The sequence below is a fragment of the Eschrichtius robustus genome, chromosome 8 (assembly GCF_028021215.1).
Source record: "Eschrichtius robustus isolate mEscRob2 chromosome 8, mEscRob2.pri, whole genome shotgun sequence".
NCBI lineage: Eukaryota > Metazoa > Chordata > Mammalia > Artiodactyla > Eschrichtiidae > Eschrichtius > Eschrichtius robustus.
In genome coordinates, this window is record NC_090831.1 from 57,884,359 (window position 1) to 57,910,082 (window position 25,724).

Consider the following 25,724-nt stretch of genomic DNA (forward strand, 5'->3'; position numbering starts at 1 on the left):
TAGTAACCATCCATCCCCAAAGTTATTACAATATAATTAATCATATTTCTTATGATTACATAAGAATCATAAGATTCTTACATTCTGTGTATTACATCCCCATGACTTATTTATTATAGAACTGGAGGCTTGTACCTCTTAATCCCCTTCACTATTTCACCCACATTCCCATCCCCTCCCTTCTGGCAACCACCTCTTTGTTCTCTGTATCTACAACTCTGTTTTCATTTTGTTTTGTTTTGTTTGTTTTGTTTTTTAGATTTCATATATAAGTGAGATCATATAGTATTTGTCTTTCTCTATCTGACTTCTTTCACTTAGCATAACACCCTCTAGGTCCGTCTATACTGTCGCAAATAGAAAAATTATTGATACTTTTTTTATGACTAAAATATTTCATTATACATACACCCCACATCTTCTTTATCCACTCGTCTATCATTGAACGCTTGGGTTGCTTCCATATCTTTGCTATTGTAAATAATGCTGCAATGAACATTGAGTGCATTACAATGAACACTGAGTGTATATATCTTTTTGAATTAATGTTTTTGTTTTTTTCAGGTAAATACAGTACATAGAAGTGAAATCGCTAGGTCACATGGCAGTTGTATTGTTAATTTTTTGAGGAACCTCCACACTGTTTTCCATAGTGGCTGCACCAGTTGACAATCCCAACAATGTGTGTAAGTTCCCTTTTCTCCACATCCTCACCAACACTTGTTATTTGTTTAGGAGAAAGCTGATTTCTAAAGTACTCTTTCTACCAAGGGACCTGGTAGAGTTCACTGTACTCTACTGAGTAACAATTATGTTATTTAGGTGAAGAGATAAGGGGAAGTCCATGGAGGTGACTGAGGGAAATACTGGGCAGAGGAGGCTCATTAACTGTAATGCTCCGGAATCATAAGAATTTGTGTTAAGACAGTTGCCACAATTCCTGGTGACTTATCTGTGGCCATGAGCCCCAGTGTCACCCGGGACAAGTCTGGAGGTTCTGTTGAAAAAGATTCAGGGAGAAAAGAGATACGTGGGACTCTAGCCATCTCCCTATAAAAAGCAACAATAGCTACCTATTTCAGATGTTTTTAAATATCTTTAAATATTTAAATATGTTAAACATTTTAAAATAACTAAATATTTAGAATATATTTTCATCTAAGAATGCAAAGTTGTTCTGACCTTAGAATTCTGAACCCAGCTTACTTGTATGAAAACAACAATATCCCCAAATTTAATGGGTACAATATCACTGATATCTTGTCATATTTACAGTATCATATATTACAAAGCATCTTTTCAAGTTCATTACCTCATCTGATTCTCATGATAGCCCCATGCTTAGCCAAAACAAATATAATTTGTACTATTTCTGTTTGAGAGACAAGAATATTAAGTCACAGAAAAGTGAGTTGGTTGCCAATTAGACCCAAAATACAGATCAACTAATTCCAAGTCCTGTGTCCTTTCTTTATATAACTAGCCCCGTGGTTCTCAAAGTGTGATCCCTAGACCAGGAGTATCAGCACTCACCTGGGAACTTGTAGGAAATGCAAATTGCAGGTCCTACTCCAGACATAATGAATCAGAAATTCTAACAGTGGGGCCCAGCACACCTAACAAATCCCCCAGGTGACGCTGATGCCTGCTAGTTCGGAAACCACGGTACTAGATGGTAGTGATTCTCTAGCCCATGAGAGCAGCGTGAGGAAAACTTCCTGTAAGAGGAAAGTACACATTCATTCCCCATAATTTCCATGATAACTTCATCAGCCTCACATGTGCTAGTAGATAATTATCAGTCATGTAGCTGTGGCCCACACCCTTACACTACTGGCTCCAACCTATGACATTACTTAATAAATCGTTTGACTACCTGACTCTTCATTGTATTGATTTGATTTGTAAGATGAGTTGGAAACCAATTTTACTTAGCGTGATCATCACGATAAAGGGTCAGAACCTACGGTCATATAGATTTCAGGCCAAGGAAAAACAATTTTTTGTCTGAATTAAAAGCAAACCCATTAAGAGAATCCACTACCTGAAATTTCTCCTTGATAATACTTTTGGTTGTTTTATATTATATTATTATTTTAATTTTTACTTTCTCAAGACTCTATTCAATCATTGGAAGTCTGTAAAGGAAATATAAAATGGAAATCTAAGCTATAATTTTAGTATGGCTTTTGGCTGGGATTTTTAAAACAACATGTCAAAAAGTAAAATACTACATATTTCATTTAATCTAAGGTGTCATCAATTACAGCACAAAATAATTGTGACCATGTTTTTACAAACCACTATGTAAATTAAAAAACAAAACAAAACACTGCCCACCCAACAATTAAATGCCATCAAATGTAAGAGGTATTCCAATTCAGACATGTTAAAGTATGAAAAAGTATCAATGAAATATAGCATGTATTTTACTGTACAGTTGCAGCTGGCATCCTCCTTCAGGATGTACGTATTTTATTTTCAAAAGCAATGTTGACCTGGCCCCAGTTATGGTACAGTTACAGTAATTTTGCTCTTCAAAGTTAAACAGTAGTCATCGTAGCCTGAGGATTGTTTCATGACATCAGTAACTAAGCACTGCAGATGGAAAATATTCTTCTACAATTTGGTATCTGAGCTGTCATGTGGTATAAGGAAAGAGGCAATTGAGTGAGAAAATGAAGGCAGGGTAACAGTAAAACATGGAGCACTCACTGAATAAATCTTTTGCTTGTCATTTAAAAATAAAATCATTCCCAAATCTAAGATTTGTAATTTTTTATATGCTGACATTTTCCCTTCTTAATTAACTATGCTGCTTCTTTATACTGACTGTTAGTTACATATAAGGAAGCCATGTTGCATAAGACATTTCTGAATATAAATGTCCTGTAAATCCACTTCCCCCTGTCTTTGCAGGGGGCAATGTACTTGCTTAAGAGCACAACAAAGAGATGTACTGGTATGCAGAAATTTCGAGCCAAAGACAAAATGAGTCCCTAACTAGTTCTTGCACAGAAAGCTTCATGAAAAACAGTGCACACGGTCTGCAAAATGGTAAGTTCCCATATGTTAAAAGAGCTCTGGTTACTTTTTTGACTTGGAGAATTTTATTTAAATAAGAACATTTTTGTTGTGAAAATTTGCTTTTATTTTTTTCTGTATTTTCTCAATTTGGAATAAGCTTCTACAGTAATTAAAAACTCTACTTATTTATCTGGGATATTTTTAATAACCCATTGAGCCAAGTGGAAAATATGTTGAGCTGGAAGTTAAAAGCCATGAGATCAAGTTGTGGTTTTGTTATTCCTCAGCTCTGTGAGCAAGTCACTTAATTTTTCTGTCACTTTTTTTTAAATTTGGAAGTTACGTGACTGCTAAATCCATGATTGCAGGGTACAAAAAAAAAGAGTGCTTCATATGTATTATCTCATTTAATCATAAAAATGAAATGAGAAAATGCAGGGAAGTACTGTGTACAGTGCCTAGCACAGAGTAAACACTCAACGATTTTCAGTAGGTATTATTACTGTACCATCAATAAAAACAACACTGCCAGAAAGAAATTAATGTTCCCTTTCCAGGTAAGAAAACAATCTTCAAGACGTTGGAATGATATTCCTGTGGTCTTCCTAAGGGCCCAGGCCAGGATTATGACTTGTGTACTGGATGACCAGCCTGTGCTTTCAACCTCAGAGCCATGGTGCCCTCCACAGTCATTCACAGCACAGCCAGTCAGATGGGCTTTGAGTAGCCCATCTTTTCGATTTAAATTTAATTCCCAAAGTACTGCTTGAAAACACCTTAAAATTATAATATTTTATCTATCTATCACATGATTTCTAGCCCATTCTTTTTTCCTTAAAGTTTGGATGAGACTTGAAGAATTTTAGTACCCAATAGCCTCTCTGCCAATTTTAACTTGAAAGGAAGGGGTGTATATACAAACTGTAAAATGGTAAAGAGAAGAGGAAAGAGTAGATTTGTGGGTGTATGTGGTTGTGAGACAAGGGACATAGACTGCAGTTTGAGTAATAGTTATGGAAGGTAGAAGGCATTCTTTCCTTCTTCAGCTGCCTCCCTCCATGTTTTTAAGTGCTTCATACTGAAAAAGAGACAGAAGCCCAAACTGACTAAAAAAGTCAGGTAAGGTAACACCCAGGCAACAGGAGACTTGGGAAGGGATGTTCACTTCCACACTATTCACAATAGTGAGAACCTGGAAACAACGTAAAAGGTCCATTGATAGGAGGATAGATAACGTACACTATGGTGTCTGTCCATAATGGCCCAGTATAGAGAAATTAAAAGGACATATAAACATTCATGAGCATATGTCAAAACAAAGACATTAAAAGTGAAAAAAAGCAACTTCCTTAAACTATATGTACAGAATAACGTAAATACTTACCTTCTGCTATATATGGTAAATTAAAAACCATACTCACTAAAATAATATTGTATAGTGTGTGTTTGCATGTGTGTGCGCGCGCGCGCGTGTGTGTGTGTGTAAGTACCGGAAAGTACACAAATTATGACAATGGTTATGAGGGGAATGGGAATAAGACTTAGAGATAGTGATTCAGTGATTAAAGGGAAGTCCTCACTCATCTGCAATTTTTATTTCTTTTATAAACAAAAGATTTGGAGTAAACATAATAAAAATATTCAGCTGCTGCCAATTCTGAATAGTGGAAGTAATAAAGTTGTTATATAATTCTCTGTATTATACATCTTTTAAATCACCCAAAATAAAAAACATTTAGAACGGATGCATGATTTTAGACAAAATTTCTGATTTCCCAAATTACACTAGCTTATTCTCTCTAAAATGATGACATATCAATGTGCAAATCCGTGATATGATGTTTATAATGTCGGTGTGACTTCCAGTTATGAGACATGAAGATTAGCTTGCCCTGCAACACATATCTGAAGTCTGTTTTACAGATAAGAAATCTTTGGAAAAACTGAACACTCATTTTTTTTATTGTTTGCTTCAAAGTCCAGTAATATATAACAAAATAATTATGCCCGGCATAATGGGAGAAGCAAATCGGCAAGTAGAAAGAGACAAACTATTCTCTGCTTCAAGGTAAAGATCGTGGGTGTGTGTGTGCGTTGAGTGTGTGTGTGTATTTGAAGTGAAGCCTATGGACCCCTTCTCAGAATGTTTTAAAATGTACACAATAAAGTACACAGAAAACAAAATAAACTACTATAGAAAGGAGCAACCAAAATATGGAGGAAAGCCATGGTGTAATACGTCTAATTCTATATTACTGCATCAAAGAACTAAATGAGCAGCTGGTCTGACATACATCATCACTTCAAAGTAATGGTGAGAATAACTGATCATTGGAAATATTTACACAACAGTAAAGTGATATGAAAATAGCTGCCATTTCTATTGGTGACAAGGCTACCTATTTTACTGATATTGCTATGGTTTGTTGCCTATATTTATAACGGGAGAAAATACATTCCTAAATTCATACAGCTAATAAGGGGCAGGATTAGTCAAAATAATGTAATTTTTTCCCATCCAAGTTCATGAGCCCCATGAATTCTATCCATGGATTCCCAGGAGGCCTGCAGACTCAAATTTAAGAACGTGTGAGACAGAAATATGCCCACCATCCATTCATCTACCTCTACTTCCAAACAATTGCTTAAATTTGCGGCAGTTGGAAAATCAGATAATCAAGTATGCTAGTTACATATGTAAAGAATTAAGCAGAATCTCAGTAAGGGCAAGAATGCATGTCTATACATTTATAAGTGGACCTTCTGCATCAATTTTTGCATTTCAGAAGTTCTTCTGTTTGTTTTCTGATTCTTAATTGTGTTTCAGATAGTTCAGTTGCTAAAAATGCACCACTGGATAATTTCTTCTGCATCAGCATATTAATAATGTCAAGATCCAAGCGCACCTCAATATACCAAGACAAACTGCAGAGTTTTTAGGCAGGCAGTGCCTGAGTTATCCTCACTACAAAATAATGATGTCTCATTTTTTTAAAAAGCATTGTAATTTACTCCAATTGCCCCCAGACTAATTACAATGTGAGAATGCATGTGGATATGAAAATGTGAGACAAAGGTACTTCTCTTCCTAACCTGACTTTTAACTGAATGGACATATGCTTTTTATTCACCTAGAATCCTGAATAGCTTCCTAGGACCATTCTGACCATTTTGTTCAAATAAGAGTATAAAATTCTTACATTTGTGTTGTGTATTTTGTGTTCAAATACATCATCTAAAATCTCAGGCTTCTGTTGAATGTTTAGAATTGTTGAAATGATATCCACAATAAAATTCAAAACTATTCCCTCACAATGCTTAATCATTTATTCCTTATGTTGTAGGTATAATTATTATTTCCCTACTCTCCTACTGTTTTTTTTGGCTGATTAAGAAACTAACTTGATTACAAAATTAATGAGGAACAAAGTTGAGATTTACACATAGATCTTCTGACCCTCCCCAAACGAGCTCTTCTGCACTCTCCCATATTTTTTCACACTTATTTCAGGTATATTATTTAAAGGAGTCACTCTCCCCATGTCCTGTTTTTCTGAGGAGAGATGAAATGAGTTTTCTCACCATCTAGATTCTAGCAGTTGTTAATACTCAGTGCTTCTGCCCAAGGCCCATTATTAAGGAAATCATTACTTCCCCATTTAATATTTACATTATTTTCAATAATATTTCTATTAAAGGAAATATTGAATAAGTGACCATTGTCAGAAACACAGGTTTGTGTTCATTAAAATATTACAGGAGTTATGAATATGTGGTCTAAGACCTGAAAATAAGTAGCAGTGATAGAGGGATAGCAATACCAAAACCAAAAATAATCATGAACTCCCGATTCAAGAAGCATCAAATATACTGGAAGAAAGGGTCTGACTTAGCTAAGAAATCATGGGTTCATTTTACCTTTACTCATTAAAAAAAATAATAAAGTTACTTAGACTATGTGCCAGGTGCTGGTCCAGCTTCTGAGGACACAGCACGGAAGTATATAAGAGAGGTTAATCTGATGGTAGATGGATGGGAGGATACTTTGAATAATCAACCAGCATGATATTCCCCCAGTTTCCACCCTAATATAAAAGAACCGAAGCAGTTTAAGTTTAATGTTGATCTTTCATGAAGTGACATTTGGTAGGTGTCTTCCAGACACTTCTTTTCTCCACACCTGTTTGCTGTGGCCTGAAATTCTATTATGAGAAGACAAAGCATTGTTGCCACAATTGCAGAAAAATAATAAAAGATTCAACTGCCAAACAGAACTAACACACTAGCTGGAATGTACTCATTTAAAAAAGTATAACCACGTAATAAAACACACAGAGAATATGATCAAGTCCTTTACAGGTTTTGATAATGGGGAGAAAATCAGAGACCTCGGACAGCCATGGACATTTTAAGGTAAAAGCAGAATCATTAGTGAGGGAAGAACAAGTAAAAATGAAAATCTACTTATAGTTCTGGCTCAGTCCGCCTTCAACTCTATGGACAAATAAAATGTGTAGGCAGAGGACATTGTGAACCAGACACTCCTGAATACGCACGAGAGAAGCACAAACATCCATCATTAGCAGATGAAGTAGATCAGCATAGCCTCATATGTTTAACGAACTTGTTTCCTGGCACTTATTTGTTGACTGGCTTAGCACTCAACCTCTTAGAGACTTATTTCTGGAGAATTAACCAATGAAGGAGTTTTTGTCCTTCCCTAAGATTAACTCACAGCTAAGTACCAATTCATTTAGACAGGTATCTGCCCCACAATAGTGTATCTCCCTGACAGACATTCCACAAGGGAAAAAGCAATGAGAGGATCACTAAAAAGGATAACACATTCTATCAAGGAGAAGATGGTAATTCAAAACTCTGAGACATGTTATTTGATTTTTTCCCCAACTATTATCTATTCTTCGTTTGTCAAAATAACACTTGTGTATTGGCTGAGGGAAGTGGTTTCTATCTCAAGGACTATAAAACTACTCTCTGTTTATAAAAAGAGCATGTGCTTGTTTTTTTTAATCACACATGGCTATCATCTCACAATGATTTTTGCATTATTCCAAAGAAAGGAAAGTTCTTACTCACACGATAAAAGCAATTTGCACATATGAGTTCACTACCTGAAGCCATGGAAAACGGAAAATATACAGGTGTATTGAAAAGAAAGAAAAAATATGTTTTGTTGTAAAATGAATTTGAACTAAAGAAACTTTTTTTTTAATGGTGACAACACGGTTAAGCCAGGGGGTGCTGCAATATGGTGAATCAATTTTACTCAATTTTACTGTTTGAACATGGCACTTACTTGCTATGCCAAACTTCTTAAACTGTAACCTGAAGACAATAAGATCCAAACAAGAGTATTTAAAAAGATAAACTGATAACTTTAAGGTAAAGTTTGATGTAAGGTTTAGGGTAGGACACTAAAGATACTCATTCCATTCAGCTTGGGCCTTAATCCTGGTGGTTAATTGAAAGAACAGCATAGATTTCAAATAACTAATTCAGCTAATTTATTTAAAACTTCAGCACAAACAAATCTGAATATTTGTATTCTCCTCTCACAGCAAAGAACGTTCAATATGTGAAGAGATGAGAGGAGAAAACAGGAAGAAAAATACTACTAGCCAAGAATCAACTTTAATTTTAAATTACCTCTGTATGTGAGCTGAGACTTTTGTCAAAGTATCAACCAATACTTAAAAAAAAAATCAGGGAATTAATTAGATGTTTAAAAACAAAAACTTTTGTTATTTTGACTTATCTTTTCCTTTCAGAATTATAAAACAAAAGTTTTTTAGAGGATTTATTCAATGTGCTAAGACAAAATTTTGGCATCTCTGACAAGACAGTATCCTCCAAACTACTCTCTAAAATCCTTAAACATTCTACTTTGGGCAAGGGTGGGTTTTGCAGGAATGGGAAAGAAGTGTGTTTCTTTCATTTCTTCCTACTTTTTACTTTAGGTTTTAGCCCATTTCTAGCCTCATTTTGGGACTCTCCTCAAATGGAGAATGACTTCTGGCATGGGACAGTGAAGGACGAATATTAATTGTCTGTTCAGACCAAAGCAATATAAATGCATTTGACAGGTGGTTAGAAAGGAAAAAAAGAGACCCAGGCGTGCGCTATTTGGGGAATAACTATACAATGGTCCAGTAATCCTAACCTCTACCCAGTTAGTATGGCAGAATCTCTAGAAAATATAGCTGGCAAACTGAGACCTGCATGAGATGAGCTATACAAAAAGTTGCTCATATATGATGTCCTGCTGTTTTTCATTTAAGTAGCATGGGACTAGTCGGTGTCTGTCACAGACTGCTTGTGGTTAAGGGTCTTGGGCACCAAAATGGCCTCTGTAGTGTGCACACAAGTTCTCTATTCTCATGCATTTTATGAAATGTTTTTCTTTGTGGAAAACATCCAGTAAAAGCTTATGCAATTTCATCTAACTACAAATTCAGGATAAGCACTTGGGTTTTAACCCCAAGTATTTCAGATGGTGAAATAAATTCATTTTCTCATCTATGAAATACGTGAACTGTTTTAGATAGCCTTTACCACAGCCTCTTTGGGTTCTAAGATTGCCTCTCCTCATTGTATATCTTTTCCTTATTAAACTGCATATACTCAACAAAGGGTCAATTTTTAAAATTTGTATCTGTGTTTTTCTTAGGAAACAAGTCAGCTAGTAAGGAAGCAATGTTCTGTTGAATAGAAAAGACAAAGAAGAGAAGAAATAGATGAGGGGTGGGGGGGGGGGACTGGAGAAATTATAGATAAACTTATCCTGGGATAGAAAACAATGAAGAGCATCCCCCCAAATGATAAAGGAAACACAACATAAAGAAGGTCTTGGTGCATTGTATTAAAGCTAACAAGAGGTAGAAACTTCCAAGATGACATTTGAGATCTGAGTTTGAATTTGACTTGGCAAAAAATGAACAAATAAACAAGCAAACAAAAAGATTAGTTCCTTCCAGCTAGTTCAGACTTGTTACAACTTTTCCCCTTGGCAGGGAGAAAGACCCAAATATAGACATTCCTCCCTTTGAGGGAGATTCTTGGATTTAATGGCAAAGGACACCTTTTCTAGATTTCCATCTTTGCTCCATGTGTTTTCTATTGTTTGGGTTTTTCTCAATTTAGGGTACAAGCATTTTTTTCCCCTTTATTTAGACTAAACTATTCACCAGTCTTGACCCAAATGAGGTTTATCTGCAGTGAAAAGACTGACTTCCATGTGAGGGGGATTCCACAAAGAAAAAGGATAATAAAGATATGTGATATGAACAAATACCTCTCTATTCAATTTTACCAAAATTGTGAATTATGCTTTGTTTGTGTTTGTAGAGCTGCCTCTTTCAATATATTTTCAATAGACAACAAGGCACCAAGAAGGCTGAGTAAATAACAGATGTTAAAAATAGCTACTACCTAACAATGTTACTGGAAGAATTAAAGTGCAGAAAACTCTGTCACATGTAAAGCCAATTTAAAACAAAGGCTGGCATAATACTGGTTCTTTGGTTCTTTTCAAATTAATAAAACACATTTGCTCCAAGCACATCTCTCTCACTTAAAACTATTTGGGTTGTTTTCAGTTTGTTTCTTTTCAACCCCCACTAAAATACACAATAGTGGATACTATTCTTGGTGTAATTTTGCTTTTTTCCTTCATCTTTTTAAAAAAATATATATCCAGAGTGCCAGCATACATCTGCATGTGTGGACTATACATATGCCTTGTTTTCATACTTGGAGAGCACGGAAATTCTTCTTAAAGAAAGACTCTTTATAGCCAGATTCCATTAGGTCATGTTATTCAAATACAATATGACACAAAATTCATTTGTTCATTTGGTGTCTAGCTGCTAAGGGATACAGCCAAAAAGTCCTTTGCAGAACAACAGAATACCAGTAGAGATGCCGATCGTTGCCCATAGGCATGTACAGAACCTCTGAGCAAGGGGAACTACACTTTTGTATTAAAACCTAGAAGAGCATAGCATTATTGGGAAACAGCTATTTCTACCCCATATACAATGAAATAAATGCAGTGACTTCCATTCTACTTGCAAAAGCCGGTTAGCTTTTCTAGACCTCTCAAGCCATTTAACATATTTTAAACAGAAGCCCTATCACTTCTGCCTTTAAATAGCAAAACACAACTCCTGAAAAACCAAAGGTTCTGAAATGTCCCTTCAAGCCCACCAAAGGCAATGATTTAACTTTGTTTTTCTTAAAGGCCAATTTCTACAGAGGAATGAATCTGACAAAGCAGTAAACACCATCTAAAATCATTTTTGGAAGTCTCACCTAAGTTACCATTCACATGTAAAAAATGATGTCTATTACTTACATTTTGCTGTCACTTTGTAGCCCCCCAGAGGAGGGGCGTGGCCTTCTAATGCATCAAATCCAGCAGAAACCAGGACCATGTCGGGATCAAACTCTTTGGCCACAGGCTTCACTATAGTCCTGCACGGTAAAAAGGCAACCAGTTACCCATGGGAATGGCAAATACCTTTAAAAATTGTGCAGTGAAAATGACTTGGTACAACCTCAAGAACATCCCAAGAATAAAGAAAAGGGGAAAAGAAAACACTATGTGAATGGACCAAAAACTTATCATTTTCTTAATACTGAATCACTGTTATTTTAGCATCCCAATTCAGTCTTTTTTCTTTCATCTTTTTTTCTCCGAATTAAAAAAAAAAAATGCTTTGCAGGTACATTCTAAAGCCCGTCATATTACATGAACATCTGTGGCTGTTTTATCCCACTGCCTATAAAAAACTGCTTCTTCCAAGGGAGTGACTAATGTTTTACAGAGGAAAGTCGAAGCTTTAGTGAAAACCCGGCTTGCTCCAGTTAGTCAGAACTTGGTGTAAATTTGAACTATAAATTTCTTTTGGGAAAAAGTTGCTTTTCCAACTTTTTTAAAGAAACATTTTAAAATGTTTGTCGTGGTAGGGGGTAACTCTTGCAAAGGAAAAACACGAAATTCCTTTAATAGAATCCAGATTATAATGTTAAGTGAGTCCAAGGTCAGAGACACCAGGAATGTGGCAGTCTCATCCCTGACAGCAGCCCCTGCTGGTCCCACTCAGACACTTCAGCACTTACCTCCTCAGCCTTCTCAGCCTTCCCTAACCCCTTCCTCCTCAGAGCTGGATTTGAGAGAGAATGACTAGTGGATGCTACTGGGCTTTATAAAACCAAATGGTTTTTTGGTGCAGGTTTCAAGACCAGTGTGCCATCATTTAAATTCAAAATTTCAAAGACTATTTAATGAAATGGGAATAGTTCACACTACAGGGAATTTAAAAAGTAGTAAGTTCTCTTTTGTGTGTTTGGGAGAAACAACTAGACCAAATATTAAAATAGCTATCCTTGAATGATGACATAATTAAGTTCTTTTAACTTTTTTATATTTGCAAATTTCCCAGATATTTTACAATGACCACATATTAGTTTTAGACTTAAACCTTTTTGCATGTAAACAAGAAGTTGTTCACGTTATAAAATAAAAAAAAATACTTATTTGAAACTTAACTACATAGAGATTAAAATGAATTAAATATCTTTCATAGCTGTAATACTGTCATAAAAGTATAAAAGTTCAATCCTTCAAAGTCATAAATGTACATGTAAGTGACTTCCACGGTAGCCTTGCCAACATTTGGAAAGCAACTTATACCTGAATTGGCCCATCTGTGAAACTAAGTGAAAATTTAATTTTGTTTAGCATGTACAACTTCATTATTTTACTCTTCAGTAAAATTAAGAATCTCTAATACAGCTACATTATCAGCAGAGATATTCAATACATTTCCTTCCTAATGATACCAATAATTTTTACAAAAATCACATGTCACATGTTATGAAGTCACCACTTTTCATATGTGTGAAATAGCTATGTTATGTAGTTGTTGGAATATTAGATGTTGGAATAAATTGTCTCAAAGAATCAAGAGTGTTTTACCAAGGTACTCCATCTATTTAGCTTGATTAATCCTATGTACAATCTTGGAGAACAAACACTACTCTTAGGAAAATATGGAGGTAGATGATTAAGCAATGCTGTCCCTTCAGTCATATGCATTACAGTAACCATGCATTATACTTTTCCATCTCCTTTCCATCTCTTTGGAAGATTTCTTCCCCTACTCTTCTTTCTCCCCAATCTATACTTGTAAGATTAATTGAAGGATAAACATCCTTCAACGCACAGCTCACTTACTACCTTTCTCCATAAAGGCTTCTCTCTCTATATGGATATAAAATATTTATGTATATATTTTTGAAAGACAAAGATAGAACAGGAGACAAGGTCTGCCAACATAATTTTAGAATATGGGAAACTTACAGATGATCTACGGAGGGGAAAGCTGAAGCATACGTGTAAATCTACAGAGAGGGAGCCACAAAAAGCAAGCTGACTTTTCTCTGTCTTCCTGGAAGAACAAACTGGCCAAAGAGAAAATACCTACAGAGACTGACATTTCTGAGTCACTCAGACCAACAGTCAGGTTTTTTCCTCTATTTTCCTATAGTGAATTCACCAGTCAAAAAGGCCCCCTCAGTTACACAGAGCTCTCACTTATCTTTTCAATGCCCCTTTCTCCAATATGATGGACTGTGTGAAGAAAGTTTCTAGCATGAAAGACAAGAAAAGTAACACGCAAACAAATGAATAAACGAAAGGGAACTCTGAAAACAAGAGAAAGTGCAGGGAAGAGACTATAATTACAGAAATTTGGATTATCCTCAAAGACATAAGATAGTACATCTAAGAAATGAAAAGAGGGTGCTATTAAGAAAAAGAAGAAACAGCAAAAAAAAAAAATGTGTAATAGACTGTTTAGAAGATAAAGTTGACAAATTCTCTCAGAAAGTACAACACAAAACGGAGATGTGAAAAATAGGCAAGAAACTTGAAGGACCCATTTAGGAAATTATCTTATGAAGGAAAGTCTAAGGAAAATATTTAAAAAATTATAATCTCATATACATCTAAGCTGCAAAACTGAATAGATGATAGAGTTTCAGATATTTAAAATATCAAACAAAAAGATATTATCTCCCACAAACATCAAAGGAAGGTATTGGATGCCTCCATCAAAATGAAGGCATAAACTAAAAAAGAGGATGAGACACAAACCATTCCCTCCAACAAAACATTTTTATAAATGTCCATTTTTGCCAAAATTAAAAAAAAAAAAAAGGTCTAACCTTAGAACAAAATAGAAATTTGGTCTGCAATTGGAAAGTTAGTATGGACTGGAGTAGGTTTTTATTCCAATGCAACTATTTTGTTAACAAAGACCTTACCCACTTACAGAGGAAATATGATTATTTGGAGATATGCCACGTATCTCCAAATATACAGAATCCACTAGTTTCTGTCCGAAGCAAATATCACATGTGTTATGTATGTTATTCCTGAATATACAAACATGGATTTTACAATTTCACACAGGCTTTCAAAATGCTCTATTTCACAAGACTAATCCTATACACTTGAATTCACTCCAAAAAGTAAGGAAAAATGGAAAATTTGAAAAAAATACATCACTTGATAAACTCCTTCCATTTAAAAATATACATGCTTAGAATTGTGTCCGAGTAGTAGCTGTTTGTTGAATGAGTTAGTGATGAACGGTTATAAGAGTTGTGTAATGCTATGCTACAAGATATTCTGGGTACTGAAGAACTCTATGACAACAGGTGCTTATTGGTGGTGATATTGATAAGGTCCATTCAGGCATTTTAACAAGTATGGACTGAGTGTCTACCATGTTGCAAATACTGTTTGGCTTAAATATGTGCTAAATTTTGAACTGAATCTTACTTATTTTCCTATTGTTAGTATTAAACTCTTTAATGCTCAGTTCTCTGATAAACTGATGAGACTAAGACTCCACAGATCTCCTTACTGTGGCAAATATTTTAGCAATGTACATGCAAGTGTTTGCACTCTTCTTTTTATGTTAGTCTAGATTGATTTTTATTCAAAAGATCTATCATGTTTGAAAGACTGAAAACATATTGGGAGTACTGAGTGGGGAAAATAATATAACTTTTCTTAAATAGAACAAATCCTCAAAGGCATTCATTTAAAATTTTATCTGAATTATTGGATTTTCTGGTAAAAGACAGCAAACAAAACATATGTGTTACTCCCTCATCTTTTCCCGATATCCCACTGAAAGAAAATTATAAAAATATACATATGAACTCATGGTTTTAAATATATATCAGGTAAACAGACTCAGAAAAACCTTTAGATATGTGTGTATGTATGGGTTATTATGTATTTCCTAAAAGCAATGACAGCACAGTAGCAAACAGCACAGTTAGCATCAATCTTCAACAAAAGGATCCAGGGGAGGAGCTTCAAGATGGCGGAAGAATAAGACAGGGAGATCACCTTCCTCCCAACAAATATATCAGAAATACATCTACATGTGAACAACTCCTATAGAAAACCTACTGAACGCTGGCAGAAGACCTCAGACCTCCCAAAAGTCTGAGCCGTGTGGATGACAGGCTCTTGGTGCTCCAGCCAGGTGTCAGGGCTGTGCCTCTGAGGTGGGAGAGCCAAGTTCAGGACACTGGTCCACCAGAGACCTCCCAGCTCCACGTAATATCAAACGGCGAAAATCTCCCAGAGATCTCCATCTCAACGCCACCACCCAGCTCCACACAATGACCAGCAAGCTAGAGTGCGGAACACCATATGCCAAACAACTAGCAAGACAGGAACACAACCCCATCCATTAGCAGAGAGGCTGCCTAAAATCATAATAAGGTCACAGACACCCCAAAACACACCACCAGACGTGGGCCTGCCCACAAGAAAGAGAAGATCCAGCCTCATCCACCAGAACACAGACACCAGTCCCCTCCACCAGGAAGCCTACACAACCCACTGAACCAACCTTAGCCACTGGGGGCAGACACGAAAAACCGGGAACTACGAACCTGTAGCCTGCGAAAAGGAGACCCCAAACACAGTAAGTTAAGCAAAATAATAAGACAAAGAAACACACAGCAGATGAAGGAGCAAGGTAAAAACACACCAGACCTAACAAACGAAGAGGAAATAGGCAGTCTACCTGAAAAAGAATTCAGAGTAATGATAGTAAAGATGATCCAAAATCTTGGAAATAGAATGGAGAAAATACAAGAAACATTTAACAAGGACCTAGAAGAACTAAAGAGCAAACAAACAATGATGAACAACACAATAAATGGAATTAAAAATTCTCTAGAAGGGATCAATAGCAGAATAACTGAGGCAGAAGAATGGATAAGTAACCTGGAAAATAAAAGTGGAAATAACTACTGCAGAGCAGAATAAAGAAAAAAGAATGAAAAGAATTGAGGACAGTCTCAGAGACCTCTGGGACAACACTAAACGCAACAACATTTGAAGTATAGGGGTCCCAGAAGAAGAAAAGAAAAAGAAAGGGTCTGAGAAAATATTTGAAGAGATTATAGTTGAAAACTTCCCTAATATGGGAAAGGAAATAGTTAATCAAGTCCAGGAAGCACAGAGAGTCCCATACAGGATAAATCCAAGGAGAAACACGCCAAGACACATATTAATCAAACTATCAAAAAGTAAATACAACGAAAAAATATTAAAAGCAGCAAGGGAAAAACAACAAATAACATACAAGGGAATCCCCATAAGGTTAACACCTGATCTTTCAGCAGAAACTCTGCAAACAAGAAGGGAGTGGCAGGGCATATTCAAAGTGATGCAAGGGAAAAACCTACAACCAAGATTACTCTACCCAGCAAGGATCTCATTCAGATTTGATGGAGAAATTAAAACCTTTACAGACAACCAAAAGCTAAGAGAATTCACCACCACCAAACCAGCTTGACAACAAATGCTAAAGGAACTTCTCTAGGCAGGAAACACAAGAGAAGGAAAAGATCTACAATAACAAACCCAAAACAATTAAGAAAATGGTCATACGAACATACATATTGATAATTACCTTAAATGTAAATGGATTAAATGCTCCAACCAAAAGACACAGGCTGGCTGAATGGATACAAAAACAAGACCTGTATATATGCTGTCTACAAGAGACCCACTTCAGACATAGGTACACATACAGACTGAAAGCGAAGGGATGGAAAAAGATATTTCATGCAAATGGAAATCACAAGAAAGCTGGAGTAGCAATTCTCATATCAGAAAAAATAGACTGTAAAACAAAGACTATTACAAGAGACAAAGAAGGACACTACATAATGATCAAGGGATCGATCCAAGAAGAAGATACAACAATTGTAAATATTTATGCACCCAACATAGGAGCACCTCAATACATAAGGCAAATGCTAACAGCCATTAAAGGGGAAATCGACAGTAACACAATCATAGTAGGGGACTTTAACACCCCACTTTCACCAATGAACAGACCATCCAAATGAAAATAAATAAGGAAACACAAGCTTTAAATGATATATTAAACAAGATGGACTTAACTGATATTTATAGGACATTCCATCGAAAAACAACAGAATACACATTCTTCTCAAGAGCTCATGGAACATTGTCCAGGATAGATCATATCTTGGGTCACAAATCAAGCCTTGGTCAATTTAAGAAAATTGAAATTGTATCAAGTATCTTTTCTGACCACAACGCTATGAGACTAGATATCAATTACAGGAAAAAAACGTGTAAAAAATACAAGCACCTGGAGGCTAAACAATACACTATGTAATAACCAAGAGATCACTGAAGAAATCAAAGAGGAAATCAAAAAATACCTAGAAACAAATGACAATGAAAACACGATGACCCAAAACCTATGGGATGCAGCAAAAGCAGTTCTAAGAGGGAAGTTTATACCAATACAATCCCACCTCAAGAAACAAGAAACATCTCAAATAAACAACCTAGCCTTACACCTAAAGCAATTAGAGAAAGAAGAACAACAAAACCCCAAAGTTAGGAGAAGGAAAGAAATCATAAAGATCAGATCAGAAATAAATGAAAAAGAAATGAAGGAAACGATAGCAAAGATCAATAAAACTAAAAGTTGGTTCTTCGAGAAGATAAACAAAATTGATAAACCATTAGCCAGACTCATCAAGAAAAAAAGGGAAAAGACTCAAATCAATAGGAGTAGAAATGAAAAAGGACATTCCAAAATATAGCAGAGGGGGGAACACTCCCAAACTCATTCTACGAGGCCACCATCACCCTAATACCAAAACCAGACAAAGATGTCACAGAGAAAGAAAACAACAGGCCAATATCACTGATGAACTTAGATGCAAAAATCCTCAACAAAATACTAGCAAACAGAATCCAACAGCACATTAAAAGGATCATACACCATGATCAAATGGGGTTTATCCAAGGTATGCAAGGATTCTTCAATATATGCAAATCAATGTGATACACCATATTAACAAATTGAAGGAGAAAAACCATATGATCATCTCAATAGATGCAGAGAAAGCTTTTGACAAAATTCAACACCCATTTATGATAAAAACCCTCCAGAAAGTAGGCATAGAGGGAACTTTCCTCAACATAATAAAGGCCATATATGAGAAACCCACAGCCAACATGGTCCTCAATGTTGAAAAACTGAAACCATTTCCATCAACATCAGGAACAAGACAAGGTTGCCCACTCTGACCAGCATTATTCAACATAGTTTTGGAAGGTTTAGCCACAGCAATCAGAGAAGAAAAAGAAATAAAAGGAATCCAAATCGGAAAAGAAGAAGTAAAGCTGTCACTGCTTGCAGATGATACGATACTATACATAGAGAATCCTAAAGATGCTACCAGAAAACTACTAGAGCTAATCAATGAATCTGGTAAAGTAGCATGATACAAAATTAATGCACAGAAATCTCTTGCATTCCTATACACTAATGATGAAAAATCTGAAAGTGAAATTAAGAAAACACTCCCATTTACCACTGCAACAAAAAGAATAAAATACCTAGGACTCAACCTACCTAAGGAGACAAAAGACTTGTATACAGAAAACTATAAGACACTGATGAAAGAAATTAAAGATGACACAAACAGATGGAGAGATATACCATGTTCTTGGACTGGAAGAACCAACATTATGAAAATGACTCTACTACCCAAAGCAATCTACAGATTCAATGCAATCCCTATCAAACTACCACGGGCATTCTTCACAGAACTAGAACAAAAAATTTCACCATTTGTATGGAAACACAAAAGATCCCGAATAGCCAAAGCAATCTTGAGATAGAAAAACGGAGCTGGAGGAATCAGGCTCCTGGACTTCAGACTATACTACAAAGCTACAGTAATCAAGACAATATGGTACTGGCACAAAAACAGAAATATAGATCAAACAGACATATAGATCAATAGAAAGCCCAGAGATAAACCCACACACATATGGTCACCTTATCTTTGATAAAGGAGGCAAGAATATACAATGGAGAAAAGACAGCCTCTTCAATAAGTGGTGCTGGGAAAACTGGACAGCTACACGTAAAAGAATGAAATTAAAACACTCCCTAACAACATACACAAAAATAAACTCAAAATGGATTAAAGACCTAAATGTAAGACCGGACACTGTCAAACTCTTAGAGGAAAACATAGGAAGAACACTCTATGACATAAATCACAGCAAGATCCTTTTTGACACACCTCCTAGAGAAATGGAAATTAAAACAAAAATAAACAAATGAGACCTAATGAAACTTCAAAGCTTTTGCACAGCAAAGGAAACCATAAACAAGATGAAAAGACAACCCTGATAATGGGAGAAAATATTTGCAAATGAACCCACTGACAAAGGATTAATCTCCAAAATTTACAAGCAGCTCATGCAGCTCAATACCAAAAAAAACAAACAACCCAATCCAAAAATGGGCAGAAGACCTAAATAGACATTTCTCCAAAGAAGATATACAGATTGCCAACAAACACATGAAAAAATGCTCAACATCATTAATCATTAGAGAAATGAAAATCAAAACTACAATGCGATATCATCTCACATCGGTCAGAGTGGCCATCATCAAAAAATCTACAAAGAATAAATGCTGGAGAGGGTGTGGAGAAAAGGGAACACTCTTGCACTGTCGGTGGGAATGTAAATTGATACAGTCACTATGGAGAACAGTATGGAGGTTCCTTAACAAACTAAAAATAGAACTACCATACGACCCAGCAATCCCATTACTGGGCATATACCCTGAGAAAACCATAATTCAAAAAGAGTCATGTACCACAATGTTCATTGCAGCTCTATTTACAATAGCCAGGACATGGAAGCAACCTAAGTGTCCATCGATGGATGAATGGATAAAGAAGATGTGGTATATATATACAATGGAGTATTACTCAGCCATAAAAAGAAACGAAATGGAGTTATTTGTAGTGAGGTGGATGGACCTAGAGTCTGTCATACAGAGTGAAGTATGTCAGAAAGAGAAAAACAAATACCGTATGCTAACACATATATATGGAATCTAAAAAGAAAAAAAACGGTCATGAAGAACCTAGGGGCAAGACGGGAATAAAGACGCAGACCTACTACAGAATGGACTTGAGGACACAGGGAGGGGAAAGGGTAAGCTGGGACAAAGTGAGAGAGTGGTAGTGTATATATGGACATACATACACTACCAAATGTAAAATAGATAGCTAGTGGGAAGCAGCTGCATAGCACAGGGAGATCAGCTCGGTGCTTTGTGACCAGCTAGAAGGGTGGGATACGGAGGGTGGGAGGGAGGGAGACACAAGAGGGAAGAGATATGGGGATATATGTATATGTATAACTGAATCACTTTGTTATAAAGCAGAAACTAACACACCATTGTAAAGCAATTATACTCCAATAAAAATGTTATAAACAACAACAAAAAAAGGATCCAGGGATTCCTGGAGAAGTGGTTCATCCCAGGACTGTGTCAGGGAAAATACAAGGTATTTCTGGAACATCTTCTGGTGACAGAAAACAATGAAAGGCTCAAAGAGATAGGGGCATGTCAGTAGGGTATATAAGGTAAGGTGAAAGAGCTCCCAATGGCCAAAGCTGTGACAATCTGAGGAACAAAATAAACAATGATAGTACTGGATTATAAGCCATAGAGTCAAGTAAGTATCCAAGAACCCTTACAGAGATTAAAAAATAATAGAATAAATACAGAAAAGAAGAAATAGCTCTGCTTAAGGAAAACTTTAAACTATTAAGTATAGAAGAAATGAGGGAAACAGAAAATAACCACTTGAAGAAGATATTGTCGTAATAAAGTGATCAAAGTTTACATCTCTAGTGATAAGACATGTTAACATCACTACTCCCTGAGATAGGCAGATCAGTTCTATAGTATACTTGGTAAAAACATACAACCTCAAATCTAATAATGAGAAAATATCAGACAAACCCAGACTGAGGGATATTTACAAAATAAACTGACCAGGACACTTTAAAAGTCCTGGTCAGGAAAGAGTAAGGACTTGCTACCGGTTGGAGGAGACTAAGGAGACATGACATCTAAGTGCAATGTGAGGCTCTGGATTGGACACTGGAACAGAAAAAGGACAGTCATGGGAAAACTTCGGTTCCATATAAAATCTGTAGCTTAGATAACAGTATTATACAAATATTAATTTCTTAATTTTGATAATTGTGCTGTGGTTATGTAAGTTTTAACATGAGGGGAAGCTGGGTGTAGGGCATACAGGAACTCTGTGCTATTCTTATAACTTTTCTGTAAGTCCAATAGTATTTTAAAATAAAATGCTACCAAGTATCAGAATCCAAAAAAGTGAATAGATGTATAACAAAAAGTGAGGATGTGAGGGTTGTCAACAAACAGATATTTTAAGTAAATTTCCAGAAAAGGGAAATTGGGTGCACATTAAAAGAATGAAACAAAAAGAAGGCTACCACAGAAGAGATGGGAGGCACTCTACCCAATGGAACCCCACTGAAGAAACAGGTATGGTGAAGGAAAAAGAGGCAGGACTGAAAACAAGAAATTTTAAAATGTTAGCTGGTTAAGAAGACCAGGACTATAGCTCAACACCTTAATTACCTTTCCTCTATGCCAGCAACCCAGACAAAACACTCAGATGATTCTTTCTTAAGAAAAGGATGTGTCTGGAGAAAGCCAAGCCCTCTAATGTGGATACTGTCCCCCACGTACAGTCATTTAGGGAGATACAGAGACCACGAGCCATCTTCTGGAATGTTAATCCTACGTGGGATTTGGCGGTCCATACACTCTAACCCACAGTGGCTGACACAGAGCTCCCAGTTGACCCATTTACACAACCACAGGGAAAACTGATACCAGTTACTACTTTCATAAATATCAATGGCAAGTTAGGAATATCCCAGCATATACAAGGAGACACAGTATTATGAAGAAAAACAAGTTTAAAATAAACATAAACAACTCTGGACAAAACAGAGATAGTTCAGGAACAGAAATAATCATCTCAAAGAGATTCAAGAAATCATTTTATCTAAAACGTAGATATGCTGTCATGAAAAAGAACAATTAAAGAACAAGGGAAGCACTTAAAGATAAAACTGCAACTGCATAAATTAGTAAGGTATCTGAAAAAGTAAAAATTGAAGTAGTCCCTTATAAAAGGAAGCAGATAAAATATATAATGATAAGTGGGAAAACAGACATAAATGATCAATATAGAGTCTTGTATTTGAATAATAGGGTCCGTGAGAATCCTGAGAAAGAGAGAGGGGAAACTTTTCAACTAGTAGCAGGAGATAATTTTAGGAACTGAAGAATGACTCAAGTCTCCTGATGTGATAAGTCTAACCAGTGCCAAGCTCTACGTATAACAACATATACACACTTAGACATATTCTCATGAAACTTCAAATCCCCAGAGATCCTTAAAAAAAAAGTCATCCTCAAAAAGAGATGAAGAATGAGATTGGCATTAAACTCCTAATCAGCAACACTGAATGTCCTTACATTTTGAGGGAAAATTATTTTTAATCTTTAATTCTACTTCCAGCCATTACATACTAGGATTAAAGTATGTTACTTAAACATACTTCAAGACATGTAAGGACTCAGAAGTTTAATTCCACCGTACTCTTTCTGAATAATTCACTTGAGAATGTACTTCTACAAAGCAAGGAAGTAAATCAAAGAAATAGAGAGGCATAGGACCAAAGTAGTATATATATCATAGGAGAATGATAAAGAGGGCCCACTGAGGATTTGTACACGTCTTTCTTTGCTAGAAAGCAAATGACTGGAGAATCACAACTAGCTGCTGGACAATCATCGACAGAAAGACACTGGAACTCACCAAAAAAGATACCCCACATCCAAAGACAAAGGAGAAGCCACAATGAGATGGTAGGAGGGGCGCAATCACAGTAAAATCAAATCCCATAAATGGTGGGTGGGTGACTCACAGACTGGCGAACACTTATACCACAGAAGTCCACCCACTGGAGTGAAGGTCCTGAGCCCCACGTCAGGCTTCCCAACCTGGGGGTCTGGCAACTGGAGGAGGAATTCCTAGATAATCAGACTTTCAAGCCTAGTGGGAATTGATTGCAGGCCTTAGACAGGACTGGGGAAAACAGAGACTCCGCTCTTGGAGGGCACACACAAAGTAGTGTGTGCATCGGGACCCAGGGGAAGGAGCAGTGACCCCAGGGGAGACTGAACCAGGCCTACCTGCTAGTGTTGGAGGGTCTCATGCAGAGGCGGGGAGTGGCTCTGTCTCACCATGGGGACAAGGACACTGGCAGCAGAAGTTCTGGGAAGTACTCCTTGGTGTGAGCACTCCCAGAGTCTGTCATTAGGCCCACCAAAGAGCCCAGGTAGGCTCCAGTGTTGGGTTGCCTCAGGCCAAAAACCAACAGGGAGGGAACCCAGCACCACCCATCAACAGTCAAGAGGATTAAAGTTTTACTGACCTCTGCCCACCAGAGCAACAGTCACCTCTACCCACCACCAGTGCCTCCCATCAAGCCTCTTAGATAGCCTCATCCACCAGAAGGTAGAGAGCAGAAGCAAGAAGAACTACAATCCTGCAGCCTGTGGAACAAAAACCACATTCACAGAAAGACAGACAAGATGAAAAGGCAGAGGGCTATATACCAGATGAAGGAACAAGATAAAACCCCAGAAAAACAACTAAATGAAGTGGAGATAGGCAACCTTCCAGAAAAAGAATTCAGAATAATGATAGTGAAGATGATCCAGGACCTTGGAAAAAGAATGGAGGCAAAGATCGAGAAGATTCAAGAAATGTTTAACAACGACCTAGAAGAATTAAAGAACAAACAAACAGATGAACAATACACTAACTGAAATAAAAACTACACTAGAAGGAATCAATAGCAGAATTACTGAGGCAGAAGAACGGATAAGTGACCTGGAAGACAGAATGACGGAATTCACTGCTGTGGAAAAGACTAAAGAAAAAAGAATGAAAAGAAATGAAGACAGCCTAAAAGACCTCTGGGACAACATTAAACGCAACAACATTCGCATTATAGGGGTCCCAGAAGGAGAAGAGAGAAAGGACCCGAGAAAATATTTGAAGAGATTATAGTTGAAAACATCCCTAACATGGGAAAGGAAATAGCCACCCAAGTCCAGGAAGCGCAGAGAGTCCCATACAGGATAAACCCAAGGAGAAACACGCCAAAACACATAGTAATCAAATGGACAAAAACTAAAGGCAAAGAAAAATTATAGAAAGCAGCAAGGGAAAAACAACAAATAACATACAAGGGAACTCCCATAAGGTTAACAGCTGATTTCTCAGCAGAAACTCTACAAGCCAGAAGGGAGTGGCATGATATACTTAAAGTGATGAAAGGGAAGAACCTACAACCAAGACTACTCTACCCGGCAAGCATCTCATTCAGATTCGATGGAGAAATCAAAAGCTTTACAGACAAGCAAAAGCTAAGAGAATTCAGCACCACCAAACCAGCCCTACAACAAATGCTAAAGGAACTTTTCTAAGTGGGAAACACAAGAGAAGAAAAGGACCTACAAAAACAAACCCAAAACAATTAAGAAAATGGTCATAGGAACATACATATCGATAATTACCTTAAACGTGAATGGATTAAATGCTCCACTCAAAAGACACAGGCTTGCTGAATGAATACAAAAACAAGAGCCATATATATGTTGTCTACAAGAGACCCACTTCAGACCTAGGGACACACCCAGACTGAAAGTGAGGGGATGGAAAAAGATATTCCATGAAAATGGAAATAAAAAGAAAGCTGGAGTAGCTATACTCATATCAGATAAAATAGATTTTAAAATAAAGAATGTTACAAGAGACAAGGAATGACACTACATAATGATCAATCCAAGAAGAAGATATAACAATTATAAATATATATGCACCCAACATAGGAGCACCTCAATACATAAGGCAACTGCTAACATCTCTAAAAGAGGAAATCAACAGTAACACAATAATAGTGGGGGACTTTAACACCTCACTTACACCAATGGACAGATCATCCAAAATGAAAATAAATAAGGAAACACAAGCTTTAAATGACACAACAGACCAGATAGATTTAATTGATATTTATAGGACATTCCATCCAAAAACAGCAGATTACACTTTCTTCTCAAGTGTGCACGGAACATTCTCCAGGATAGATCACA

General features: G+C 36.5%; 1 protein-coding gene across 13 annotated transcripts in view; it reads right to left on the reverse strand.

Moving 5' to 3' along the window:
• HDAC9 (histone deacetylase 9) overlaps window positions 1–25,724 on the reverse strand; it is a 1,001,951-nt gene that overhangs the window by 133,826 nt on the left and 842,401 nt on the right. For all 13 annotated transcript variants that reach the window (XM_068550546.1, XM_068550536.1, XM_068550537.1 and 10 more), the window contains one exon: window positions 11,402–11,520. In XM_068550546.1, the coding sequence (XP_068406647.1) occupies window positions 11,402–11,520 (119 nt within the window). The remainder of the gene's footprint in view (window positions 1–11,401; window positions 11,521–25,724) is intronic.